This window comes from Panulirus ornatus, chromosome 14, assembly GCF_036320965.1.
Source record: "Panulirus ornatus isolate Po-2019 chromosome 14, ASM3632096v1, whole genome shotgun sequence".
Classification (NCBI taxonomy): Eukaryota; Metazoa; Arthropoda; class Malacostraca; order Decapoda; family Palinuridae; genus Panulirus; species Panulirus ornatus.
Genome location: NC_092237.1, coordinates 41560055 through 41574730, shown reverse-complemented (window position 1 = coordinate 41574730; position 14676 = coordinate 41560055). Strand labels below are relative to the sequence as shown.

General features: G+C 45.0%; 1 protein-coding gene across 4 annotated transcripts in view; it reads left to right on the top strand.

Moving 5' to 3' along the window:
• LOC139753346 (myophilin-like) overlaps positions 1 to 14389 on the top strand; it is a 55695-nt gene extending 41306 nt beyond the window's left edge. Inside the window, exons 3-5 of one of the 4 annotated variants that reach the window (XR_011713689.1) lie at positions 8669 to 8876; positions 10745 to 13032; positions 13131 to 14389. Coding sequence is in view for 1 of the 4 variants with exons in the window: in XM_071669700.1 (XP_071525801.1) it covers positions 8669 to 8876; positions 10745 to 10930 (394 nt within the window). In the remaining 3 variants the exon portion in view is untranslated. Of the gene's footprint in view, positions 1 to 8668; positions 8877 to 10744 lie in introns of all 4 variants that reach the window. The other 3 variants (XR_011713687.1, XR_011713688.1, XM_071669700.1) reach the window with 3 other exon arrangements.
• The last annotated feature ends 287 nt before the right edge of the window (positions 14390 to 14676 follow it).

The window sequence follows — 14676 nt, the reverse complement described above, 5'->3', positions numbered from 1 at the left end:
GGAGCCTGTGTGGGGAAGTACCGGAGGGGACTGGACAGAATGGAAAAAAGGTGAGAAATGGAGAAAGGGGAGTGGGGGGAGGAAGGGGATGTATTTAGGGAATCAGTGATGGATTGCGCAAAAGATGCTTGTGGATGAAAAGGGATGGGGGGTAGTTTTTTTTTAAAAAGGGGTTTTAGGAGTGGTTTGGGAAAGAGAAGAGTATTAGTGAAAGAAAAGAGAGGGGCATTGGGCGATTTTGCGGAAAAACAAGAGTGGGAAAAGTATAAAAAGAGACGGAGGTCAAGAGAAAGGTGCAAGAGGTGAAAAAGGGCAATGAGAGTTGGGTGAGAGATATCATAAATTTTAGGGAGAATAAAAAGATGTTCTGGAAAAAGGTAAATAGGGGGTTTTAGACAAGGGAGCAAATGGGAACTTCAGGAAGGGCGAATGGGGAGGTGATAAACAAGTAGTGGGATGTGGAAGGAGAGGTGAGTTTATTTTAAAGGGTTTTGTTGAAGTGCTGAGAAGGTGGCAGTTTATGGGGTTTGTTTTGGTCGGGGTTTGTGTGCAAAGTGAGAGGGTTGGAAAAATGATTTGGGTAACAGAGAAGGGGGGTGAAAACCCTTTGCGGAAGATGAAACCCGGGCAAGGCACGGGTTTTTGGGATGGTATTTCCCGTGGAATTTATTTAAAAAAGGGTATGTATTGTTGACGGGTTTGGGTAAGGTTATTTAATGTTATGTATGCTCATGTGAGGTGCCTGGGGGGATTGGCGGTTTTCGTCCCAAGTGCCATTGTAAAAAAGGAAAAGGGGGATAAGAGGGGAGTGCTAAAATTTACAGAGGTTAAGTTTGTTGAGTATTCCTGGAAAAAAAAAAAAGGGAGGGTTTTGATTGAGAGGGTAAGGCATGTACAAGCATCAGATTGGGGAAGAGCATGTGGTTTAAAGAAGTGGTAGAGGATGTGTGGATCAGGTGTTTGCTTAAGAATGTATGTGAAAAAAATACTTAGAAAGAAAAATGGTTTTGTATGTAGCATTTAGGGATTGGAGAAGGCAAGATAGAGTTATAGAGATGCTCTGGGGAAGGTATTAAGAATATGGTGTGGGAGGAATTTTGTTAGAAGCTTTGAAAATTTTTATCGAGGATTTAAGGCATGTGTACGAGTGGGAAGAGAGGAAAGTGTTTGGGTTCCAGTGAATGTAGGTTTGCGCGGGGGGTGTTGATGTCTCCATGGTTGTTTAATTTTTTTATGGTTTGGGGTTGTTAGGGAGGTATGCAAGATTTGGGGAAAGAGGGGCAAGTATGAAGTCTGTGGGGATGAGGACCCTGGGAGTGAGTCAGTTGTTGTTTGCGATGATACAGCGCGGTGGTGATTCATTAAAGGAAACTGCAAAAGTTTGGTGACTGAGTTTGGAAAATTTGGGGAAGAAGAAAGTTAAGAGTAAATTGAATAAGGCAAGGTTAAGGTACAAGGGTTGGGGGTAAGTCAATTGGGAGGTGGGGAAAGGAATGGAGAAAAAACTGGGGACGTGAGTGTTTTAGATATTTGGAGTGGATCTGCAGCGGGTGGGAAACCCTGGAGCGGAAGTGGATCAAGGGTGGGGGAGGGGGGGAAATTTTTTTGGGCCCGAAAAATGTGGGGAAGTCGAGAACATTTTCTCGGAAGCAAAAATGGGGATGTTTTAAGGATAAGTGGTTCCAACAATGTTGTTGGTTGCGAGGCGGGGCTTTGGATAGAGTTTGCGCAGGAGGATGGATGTGCTGGGAAAGGAGTTTGAGGACATTTTGTGGTGGAGGTGGTTTTAACGATAAAAAAACGTAAGGGTAAGAGGATGTGTGAAATAAAGAGCGTGGTTGAGAGAGCGAAGAGGGGTGTTTTTAAATGTTTGGGCACATGGAGAGAATGAGTGGGAAAAATGACCAAGGGATATATGTGTTTGGAGGGGGAGGGACGGGAGGGAAAAAGGGAGACCAAATTTGGGGGGGGAAAGATTTGGGTGAAAAAGATTTTTGATCGGGGCTTTTAACATGCAGGAGGGGGAAAAGGAGGGCAAAAGGAAAAAGAGGAAATTGGGGCGATGTGGTATACGGGGTTGACGTGCTGTCAGTGGATTGAATCCCAAAGGATGTGAGGGTCTGGGGGGACCATGGAAAGCTGTGTAGGTTTAAACCGGTGGAATGGAGTATTTTTGGGGGGGGGGGGGGGGGGGTTTTGGGCATTTCTTTCGTTTTTTCCTTGCGCTACCTCGCTAACGCGGAGACAGCGACAAAGCAAAATAAAAAAAAAAAGAATATATAAAATTAATATATACATACATATATATATATATACATATTATATATATATACATATATATATATATATAAAATATATATATATATATATATATATATATATTTTATATATATATATATATATATATTATTATATATATATATATATATATATTTATCTTTTTATTTTTTTTTATTTTGCTTTGTCGCTGTCTCCCGCGTTTGCGAGGTAGCGCAAGCAAACAGACGAAAGAAATGGCCCAACCCACCCCCATACACATGTATATACATACACGTCTACACACGCAAATATACATACCTATACATCTCAATGTACACATACATATACACACACAGACACATACATATATACCCATGCACACAGTTGACACAATCTGCCTTTATTTATTCCCATCGCCACCTCGCCACACATGGAATACCATCCCCCTCCCCCCCTCATGTGTGCGAGGTAGCGCTAGGAAAAGACAACAAAGGCCCCTTTCGTTCACACTCAGTCTCTAGCTGTCATGCAATAATGCCCGAAACCACAGCTCCCTTTCCACATCCAGGTCCCACAGAACTTTCCATGGTTTACCCCAGACGCTTCACATGCCCTGATTCAATCCACTGACAGCACGTCAACCCCGGTATACCACATCGATCCAATTCACTCTATTCCTTGCCCGCCTTTCACCCTCCTGCATGTTCAGGCCCCGATCACTCAAAATCTTTTTCACTCCATCTTTCCACCTCCAATTTGGTCTCCCACTTCTCCTCGTTCCCTCCACCTCCGACACATATATCCTCTTGGTCAATCTTTCCTCACTCATTCTCTCTATGTGCCCAAACCATTTCAAAACACCCTCTTCTGCTCTCTCAACCACGCTCTTTTTATTTCCACACATCTCTCTTACCCTTACGTTACTTACTCGATCAAACCACCTCACACCACACATTGTCCTCAAACATCTCATTTCCAGCACATCCATCCTCCTACGCACAACTCTATCCATAGCCCACGCCTCGCAACCATACAACATTGTTGGAACTACTATTCCTTCAAACATACCCATTTTTGCTTTCCGGGATAATGTTCTCGACTTCCACACATTTTTCAAGGCTCCCAAAATTTTCGCCCCCTCCCCCACCCTATGATCCACTTCCGCTTCCATGGTTCCATCCGCTGACAGATCCACTCCCAGATATCTAAAACACTTCACTTCCTCCAGCCTCTCACCATTCAAACTCACCTCCCAATTGACTTGACCCTCAACCCTACTGTACCTAATAACCTTGCTCTTATTGACATTTACTCTTAACTTTCTTCTTCCACACACTTTACCAAACTCCGTCACCAGCTTCTGCAGTTTCTCACATGAATCCGCCACCAGCGCTGTATCATCAGCGAACAACAACTGACTCACTTCCCAAGCTCTCTCATCCCCAACAGACTTCATACTTGCCCCTCTTTCCAAAACTCTTGCATTTACCTCCCTAACAACCCCATCCATAAACAAATTAAACAACCATGGAGAACATCCCTTGTGCGTAGTGATTTCATTCTCAGTCTTTCTGAGGAGCTAAGAAACTGCTTCGAGGAAATGCCCTTCAACATCGAAGCCTATCAGAAGCCGACCTTTCTTTCACCGTTCAGTGCGGGTTCATGTTGGGCATACAACGCTTCATGGTCCCCACACGCTCTTTCGAAATGAAGTTGCTGCCCATCTGGTTCATCAAAATGTGGCTTGTATGTGTATGGGAAATTTGTCGTTTTAATTCAGCATCGTATACTGCAAGTTGCCCCTGAGTTGAGAGGTACTTTGTTATATTGTGTTCAATTTCTCCATTAATGAATGAAAATGGTTCACTCCACAAACTACTGTCACACGCACCCGCAGCACGTTCTCATCCATGACTTAGGCCAATGTTGGGCAATACTAACCGCTGGTGGGCGTTCTTGAAATTGAGGGTTTACACTGGGCGGGAGGCGGAGGGTGGTTGATGAGAGATGATATAAACAGTACAGCAACGTGAATCGTTTCCAGAACACACTCGTATAAGCTCTCCATACTTTGCCTCGATGTAACATGAGAATGGCGGCTCTGTGGCCACAGGTGTTCAAAAGAGAGCATTCATGAAGTAAGATTCACTGAAGTTCCATGAAGGGGAGAAGAGAGGAGGAGGAATCAACTATCATTTCAACGAGGGTTCTGAGCTGAGAAAAGTTATGGCCCACACTCAGGTTCCTCCATACGTTCGGTCTGCTCCACCTCACCTGGCGCTCTGCATAACACTCACTCGCTCAGACAACAGCAGACGCTGTACAGGAAAGATCTATAAATCTCTGTCTACACATCAGCGAAGGAATACAGACTTACCCATGCACTTCAGTTGGCTTAGACCAGAGGAAGCTGAAGCACTGAAGTTCTGCCATCCACATGAACTTCCTTCGGCTGATTTTGAAGGTTCCTTCGCATTCATTGTGAGGGGTTATCATGCCTGGCTGGGCCACACAGCATTGTAAGGTCAACGTCCTCGGGACGACTCACAAGACCAGAATGTATCACGGGACGACTCACAAGACCAGAGTGTATCACGGGACGACTCACAAGACCAGAATGTATCACAGGACTACTTACAAGACTAGAGTGTATCACGGGACGACTCACAAGACCAAAATGTATCACGGGACGACTCCCAAGACAAGAATGTATCACGGGACGACTCACAAGACCAGAATGTATCACGGGACGACTTACAAGACCAGAGTGCATCACGAGACGACTCACAAGAGCAGAATGTATCACGGAACGACTCACAAGACCAGAATGTATCACGGGACGACTCACAAGACCAGAATGTATCACGGAACGACTCACAAGACCATAGTGTATCACGGGACGACTCATTAGACCAGTGTATCACGGTGCGGCTCATAAGACCAAAGTGTATCACGGGACGACTCATAAGACCAGAGTGTATCACTGATGGACTCACAAAACCAAAGTGTATCACGGGACGTCTCACAAGACCAGAGTGTATCAAGGGGCGACTCACAAGACCAGAGTGTATCACGGTACGTCTCACAAGACCAGAGTGTATCACGGGGCGACTCATAAGATCAGAGTGTATCACGGTACGTCTCACTAGACCAGAGTGTATCACTGGGTGACTCACAAGACCAAAGTTTATCATGGTACGTCTCAAAAGACCTGAGTGTATCACGAGGCGATTCACAAGACCAGAGTGCATCATGGGGCGACATACAAGACCAGAGTGTATCACAGTACGTCTCACAAGACCAGAGTGTATCACGCGGAGACTCACAAGACCAGAGTGTATCACGGTACGTCTCACAAGACCAGAGTGTATCACGGGGCGATTCATAAGACCGGAGTGTATCACGGTACGTCTCACAAGACCAGAGTGTATCACGGGGCGACTCACAAGATCAGAGTGTATCACGGGGCGACTCACAAGACCAGAGTGTATCATGGGGCGACTCACAAGACCAGAATGTATCAGGGGACGTTTCACAAGACCAGAGTGTATCACGGGGCGACTCACAAGACTAGAATGTATCACGGAACGACTCACAAGACCAGAATGTATCACGGGACGACTCACAAGACCAGAATGTAGCACGGGACGTCTCACAAGCCCAGAATGTATCACAGGACTACTTACAAGACTAGAGTATATCACGGGATGACTCACAAGACCAAAATGTATCACGGGACGACTCACAAGACAAGAATGTATCACGGGACGACTCACAAGACCAGAATGTATCACGGGACGACTTACAAGACCAGAGTGCATCACGAGACGACTCACAAGAGCAGAATGTATCACGGAACGACTCACAAGACCAGAGTGTATCACGAGACGACTCACAAGACCAGAATGTATCACGGAACGACTCACAAGACCAGAATGTATCACGGAACGACTCACAAGACCATAGTGTATCACGGGACGTCTCACAAGACCAGAATGTATGACGGAACGACTCACAAGACCAGAATGTATCACGGGACGACTCACAAGACCATAGTGGATCACGGTACGTCTCACAAGACCAGAATTTATTACGGGACGTCTCACAAGAGCAGAATGTATCACGGGACGACTCACAAGACCAGAGTGCATCACGAGACGACTCACAAGACCAGAGTGTATCACGGGGTGTCTCACAAGACCAGAGTTTATCACGGGACATCTCACAAGACAAGACTGTATCACAGGACGACTCACAAGACCAGAGTGTATCACGGGACGACTCATTAGACCAGTGTATCACGGGGCGGCTCATAAGACCAAAGTGTATCACGGGACGACTCATAAGACCAGAGTGTATCACTGGTGGACTCACAAAACCAAAGTGTATCACGGGACGTCTCACAAGACCAGAGTGTATCAAGGGGCGACTCACAAGACCAGAGTGTATCACGGTACGTCTCACAAGACCAGAGAGTATCACGGGGTGACTCATAAGATCAGAGTGCATCACGGTACGTCTCACTAGACCAGAGTGTATCACTGGGTGACTCACAAGACCAAAGTTTATCATGGTACGTCTTAAAAGACCAGAGTGTATCACGAGGCGACTCACAAGACCAGAGTGTATCATGGGGCGACTCACAAGACCAGAGTGTATCACAGTACGTCTCACAAGACCAGAGTGTATCATGCGGCGACTCACAAGACCAGAGTGTATCACGGTACGTCTCACAAGACCAGAGTGTATCACGGGACGACTCACAAGACCAGAATGTATCACGGGACGACTCACAAGACCAAATGTAGCACGGACGACTCACAAGACCAGAATGTATCACGGGACGACTCACAAGACCAGAATGTATCACGGACGACTCACAAGACCAGAATGTATCACGGGACGACTCACAAGACCAGAATGTAGCACGGGACGACTCACAAGACCAGAATGTATCATGGGGCGACTCACAAGACCAGAATGTAGCACGGGACGACTCACAAGACCAGAATGTATCACGGGACGACTCACAAGACCAGAATGTATCACGGGACGCCTCGCAAAACCAGGGTGTATCACGGGGCGACCCCGGTGCATTAGTATGATATGCAGCTCCTACACTGGGTTGCCAACTACCTGAAGTTTAGAGAAGATAAAGAGATCGGGAATGTTGGCTGCAGTGTGTACCTAACCTTCCTCTGATGTACAGTTCAACATACAATGGTCACATCTGTTCTCAAAATATCACAGAGGAGAGAAAGTCATTCAAGGATTATTAGGATTATATATGTACTTATTATCTATCATACTTTGTCGCTGTCTCCCGCGTTAGCGAGGTAGCGCAAGGAAACAGACGAAAGAATGGCCCAACCACCCACATACGCATGTGTCTACATACACGTCCACACACGCACATATACATACCTATACATCTCAACGTATACATATACATACACACTCAGACATAAACATATATACACATGCACATAATTCATACTGTCTGTCCTTATTCACGCCCGTCGCCACCCCGCCACAACCCCCTCCCCCTGCATGTGCGCGAGGTAGCGCTAGGAAAAGACAAAATTCGTTCACACTCAGTCTCTAGCTGTCATGTGTAATGCACAGAAACCACAGCTCCCTTTCCACATCCAGGCCCTACAAAACTTTCCATGGTTTACTCCAGACGCTTCACATGCCCTGGTTCAATCCATTGACAGCACTTCGTTTATATATATATATATATATATATATATATATATATATATATATATATATATATATATATATATATATATATATATATATGTATAAACAAACCAAAAGTGGGCGAAAGTACTGTGGGTATATGAAGTATTAATTTTTTGAACTCTACGTTCTGGAGATGTCTTTGACCATATCGCGGGACGCAGAGTAGAACAGAATGAAGGATTCGTATACCAGAAGATAATGTCTCGTGTTCTAAGATGACTGGGCTGCATCGTGTGTGTTTACTGTAGTACGTAACCGACCAACGTACTTACCCTCGTAAAACAGCTGCCCCTCGGGACTTCCCTGTGTAGTGACGTCATCAAATGAGGCGAACCCAGAATTGGCAGAGGTGCTAATGTCTCCCAGGAGTTAAGATTTCGTTGGAGTTGGCAACAGGAGCATCTCTCTCTCTCTCTCTCTCTTTCTCTCTCTAGGTACTGATATCAGAACTATGATATTTGTTCTTTAGCCTCTTTTATTAAGCTATCTCACAAAGGTATATATATATATATATATATATATATATATATATATATATATATATATATATATATATATATATATATATATATATAGTATATTTCACTGACAAGACCATCAAAGCTTAGAGATAATTAAACAAATACTATTTCCAATGACTGTAACGTAACCCCTTTTACAGGTTAATGAACCGTATAAAACCGGGTTGCATCCCGGAGGACACCATCACGTGGGAGGGCGCCCGCAGCAAACAGATCAACATCCGCAACTTCCTGGAGCACGCTGAGGCCTACGGCGTGCCCAAGGCCAAGCTCTTCCACGTGGAGGACCTCCTGCACCTGAGGCACATCCCGCGGGTCACCAGGTGCATCTACGCCCTGGCCAAGCTGGTGAGTCGTGGCGCTGGGTCGCTCTTACGTCACAAGAGAGAGAGAGAGAGAGAGAGAGAGAGAGAGAGAGAGAGAGAGAGAGAGAGAGAGAGAGAGAGAGACATTGCTGTCTCCCATTTTGTTGCTTCTTTTCCTTTCCTCAGACATCTCTCTCTCTCTCTCTCTCTCTCTCTCTCTCTCTCTCTCTCTCTCTCTCTCTCTCTCTCTCTCTCTCTCTCTCTCTCTCTCTCTCTCTCTCTTGTGTAGCCACTTCTCCACCTGTGATACAATAGTCATGAAAACTACATCATGATAAGAGGGGCAACTGAAAGCTGGGCAAGGGAGGCTCGATCCCCAAGTTACATGCGAGTGGCCACCTTTCATTCCTCCACCAATCCCTGCTCCTAATATAAACATCTTTTGTTTACAGTGCGATATGTAGTGTTCGTGTACATGTAATACGCATCTGAGGAAGAAAATGTGAACCATTGCTTCCAGATATGTCCAGGAATCTGGGCTCGTTCCTCTTCCTCATCTCTCTTGTCCAGAGTGAAGATATCACCGTATTAACTCTCACTGTATCTCCTTCCTTCAGCCAACCCTCTTCCTTTATCATGATGATGCTGGACTTTCTCTGTTCCACAGGTATCATTATTGGTCACTGCTTTTATCAAATGTCTGCATGTTTCCCCAGCCACAAAGGGCCTTAGATCTGCGGCGGGCAGTGCTGTTGCTTCCAGTCGTTTTGATGATGAGATCAACTTCACGAGGACTGGCCGTTATGATACCACCTTCTTCCCTCCTTCCCTCAAGCAGCAAAATTGTGGAATTCTTTTCCTTCTTTATGTCTCTTTCGCTTCCCCTTGACGAAGCTTCCCACCTTTAATGATCTGGTCTACGAACACAGTAGGGTCTCAGATTGGTTTCTCTTATATTTGTTTTCTTGTATTTGTTCTTCATTATCTCTCTCTCATCCGTGTTGGCCATGGCTGGTCTAATCTGCGTCCAGACAAATGAAATTCCATTTCAAAATCATATTCATGTTTTCAGTTACCATCTAGCCTGTGCCACACTGCAAGATCAGTCTTTTAGTGATTTATCATATTTATTGATATCTTTTATTATCATGATATCATACCTAAAGATAACATTTGATAATGATGGTTTATCAGCCTCTGTCCAGTGTGCTCAGTGACCTGATGATACAGAAACTTTACTGTATTGACTCTAAGAATTTATGTCTCCATGATTTTCCATCTGTGTGAGAATGTAATTATTGCTTCTCCGGATTTTTTCTTATATCGTTAACACCTCCCACCACCATCATCATCATAATTTGACTGTCACCAAGGTGTCTGCGTCTCGCTGCTTCCCTCACTGTTCTGGTCACATCTTCATCAGTGATGTTAAACAGTTGTTGTGGTTCACTGAAATGATTTGGAGGACTTTAGATTATGAGGTTCAGGATGTAAGGTGTTACTATTGTTATCATTTATAACATAATCATGTAATACAAGATTATACTATTGTTATATTCTATAATGTGCTGATCACACAGATCATCCATCGGTAATTGTTGAACCGTTACGTTGTCCTTCACTAAGAGGGCCAATCCCCAGTCTGTTCTTTCCTGCCATGAGAGACCGTGTGGCTCTGGCATGATCTGGTCATATATCATCGCGTTAGTAAGTTTTATTTCTGCTGCTCCAGAAGTGTCTGCCTTGGTTTCCCCAGTTCATTGCATATGTAATTACCTATTTGACCATTACGAGGAGTAAGATTTACGAGCATGTGTGTGTGTGTGTGTGTGTGTGTGTGTGTGTGTGTGTGTGTGTGTGTGTGTGTGTGTAAATATACTTGATCCAGTAGTAACGGCTTGACCCCTGCAGGTGGCTGAGGACCCCAGCATGGGGGAGGACTGCCCCAGGCTTGGTGACGAGCCAAGCTTCATGCAGGAACACAAGAAGAAGGTCGACATCCCGGGCCACAGGGACACCAAGGACGTCTTGGCCCAGCTGACTGCAGACAAACACAAGGACGAGAAGAAAACGGCGAAACACTCCCTCTATCAGTGACACCTGAGAGAGGCGAGGGATGGGGTGCTGGAGACTGGAACAGTTCACTTGTGAGAGAAACATGAGAGAGGAGGGGAAAGGCGGCCATGAGGGATAAGACTGATTCATGAGGTGTACAGGACAGCGATAATCACGTGAGGAGAATTAGTCGTCTGACTAGACTCTCCATAACACGTATGCAAATTAAGACGGAGTGGCAGGAACTGTGGCAATACGATGGCAAGATAACCCACGTTTGGAATTACCACATACACTGGGTGAAGAACGCCACAGTTTCACTACCGGAGAATTCTGTACTGCTTGACGACGGGTGTGTCCGGTAACTAGAGCTTGGCTGATGAAGCGTCTGTCCTGCCCAAACTGGTTTGTTATCATGTGTTGAGGGTCGTTGTGAGGTGCTTATGGCCCAGTGAATGGCAGCTTGATGGAGCTAAGGCCATTCACAGTAGTTTTTCATGTCAATTTTTTGTTTTGTTTATATCATACAGACAAACCTGTATAAACTAAGTGATTTTGTAGACCACAGTTTGAGAAAGGTATCTCCTATGCTTTGATATGTGTCAAGGATAGCCACTGTAGTCTACAGTTGTCAAGGATAGCTACTGTAGTCTACAGTGTCTCAAGGATAGCTACTGTAGTCTACAGTGTCTCAAGGATAGCTACTGTTGTCTACAGTGTTTCGAGGATACCTACTGTAGTCTACAGTGTGTCAAGGATAGCTACTGTTGTCTACAGTGTTTCGAGGATACCTACTGTAGTCTACAGTGTCTCAAGGATAGCTACTGTTGTCTACAGTGTCTCAAGGATACCTACTGTAGTCTACAATGTTTCAAGGATACCTACTGTAGTCTACAGTGTTTCAAGGATAGCTACTGTAGTCTACAGTGTGTCAAGGATACCTACTGTAGTCTACAGTGTGTCAAGGATAGCTACTGTAGTCTACAGTGTGTCAAGGATAGCTACTGTAGTCTACAGTGTTTCAAGGATACCTACTGTAGTCTACAGTGTGTCAAGGATAGCTACTGTAGTCCACAGTGTTTCAAGGATACCTACTGTAGTCTACAGTGTGTCAAGGTAGCTACTGTAGTCTACAGTGTGTCAAGGATGTCTGGTGTAGACTATTCTATGACATTATTCCTGTACATGGCAAACTATATATTTAGGATTTACATTAGTAGAGAAATCATCTCTTCAGGTTAGTGTGAAGAATATATTACATTGCCTATTAACAATTAATCGTAAGATTATATCGATCTTATCATCCTACTTAATGTTTAACCAGTCTGGCTGTGACATGGATCCACGCATGGTTGAGGCCTCGAGTGTGTAGCTGCCTCCTGAGCTGATGTGATACAGAGGGAAGTTGTTGAATGTCTTGCAGTTCATTTACACAGATGATCATGCTGTGGACAGCTCGACTCCTGAGGTTCAATTGGTATGGAAACATGATGCAAAGCTCTAGGTTTTCCTCTGATTCATGAATTCAGTTAGACAGTCGTCTGGTGTCGTCATAACAAGAGGAAAAAAAATTACTACAGGAGTCCTTAACATGAAGGAAAAGATATTGCTTGAGGAAGATAAAATCCTGGGTGAGGAAGCCTGCTGTACAGGGAAGGGTCATACAGTGGAATGCTTCAGTGAGACGAGCACTTCTGGACGATGATAATTTCAGTCCATGGCGGACGAACTGGAGTTGAGGAGGTCGTGGAGGACCAACACTCCTGCCATAAGAGAGGTTTCCTGAACCTTACGAAGGCCCCGACTGATGGGCCTTTTACCAAAAGGAAAAAAGAAAATCCAAATTTATCACAAGACTTACCACAGAAAGACTCCACTGAGGGAGTCCTTGAGGACGAAGATGGCCCGCGCCCCAGAGGCTCCTCCATCAGAAGCAAGAACATGCGAGTCACTACAGCTCAGTGAGGCGACCAGGATACTACAGCTCATCACATACCATCCACACTTGTCTCAATAAGCTCGTCACATTAAACTACGGCCCCACAACACGACACGATCTCCTACGACCAAATGGATGATTACCAATTGGTGTACTGGATCACGAACTCGATTTCTTTTATCCCAGGGAGGGTAACACAGGGAGGGTAACACAGGGAAGGTAACACATGTAAGGTAACACAGGGAGGGTAACACAGGGAAGGTAACACATGGAAGGTAGCACAGGGAGGGTAACACAGGGAAGGTAACACATGTAAGGTAACACAGGGAGGGTAACACAGGGAGGGTAACACATGGAGGGTAACACAGGAAGGGTAACACAAGGAGGGTAACACAGGGAGGGTAACACAAGGAGGGTAACACGTTCAGGGTAACACATGGAGGGCAACACATGGAGGGTAACACAGGGAAGGTAACACATGGAGGGCAATACATGGAGGGTAACACACGGAGGGCAACACGTGGAGGGCAACACATGGAGGGTAACACAGGGAGGGCAACACATGTAGGGTAACATAGGGAGGGTAACACATGGAGGGTAACACATGGAACTTGATGTTTGATAGTGTGATGTCATTCAGTCTGATCTGGCATTTTAGTCTGAAATGAAGTATACCAGCCTAGGATGTATATCAGTTAGGGAAACATATCAGCTGAGGAGGTATGCCAGCCTAGGATGTATACCAGTCAGGGAAACATATCAGCTGAGGAGGTATACCGGTAGCTAAAGTAATATACCAGCTGAGGAGGTGAACCAGCTAAGAAGCAAATCACCCATGGGTTATATCAGCTAAGGAGTATACCAGCTAAAGAAATGAACCAGCTAAGGCATAGTATCTATGTGTTGATGGTGCTTTATCTTGTTCATAATGTCACCAGAACCGAGAGAGTCTAAGATCATTACTTCGTTTTGTAAAAATTGTTTTTATATTTGATTACATCAAAGAACAGGTTCCAGCTGAATGGATCAAGTGGGAGAAATCTTTCCACATAAAAGGAGCCTATGATGAGAGGTGGAATAAAGGGAAAAGGAGAAAACGAGAGGTAGAGAGAAGGAGAGTTGATGTCAGAAACATCAATATGTTGTAAATCTTAAGAGCGGGTGAGAGTGTACCTTCGACCATCCTGCCTGAGTTAAGGAACCGCTCCACCTCGTCCCATCAACGTCACACCAGGCAAGTGAGTACACAGGTGTCGTCTGTCATGAGTTCCACCCACACACAAGTGATGATGCACTCGTGTTGAACCACTGCACACAGGTTACTACCGCCACAATCATCATGTTACCATCACCCTAGTTCTTCAGTAACCAAGCTTTATACCATTGTAGTCCATCAGGTTAATCTTACGTACAAGGAGCCAGTATGACACTCCTTATACGTTGTGATCATTCAGTCTCTGTAGCATAGTAGGATTACGTAGTCTGGCCACCTAGAGGCCTCACCTGTTAAAAGACCATAAGCATAACGAGATCATGTGAGTAATAAAGTATTGATGTTATTATTATTATTATTATTATCATGGTGTTTGTGATCCTACCAACAATGACAACCAACTGCTACCACACCACGTAGCACACCAACAGTGTTACCACCACGTAGCAGACCAACAGTGTTACCACTACGTAGCAGACCAACAGTGTTACCACTACGTAGCAGACCAACAGTGTTACCACTACGTAGCAGACCAACAGTGTTACCACACCACGTAGCAGACCAACAGTGTTACCACACCACGTAGCAGACCAACAGTGTTACCACACCACGTAGCAGACCAACAGTGTTACCACA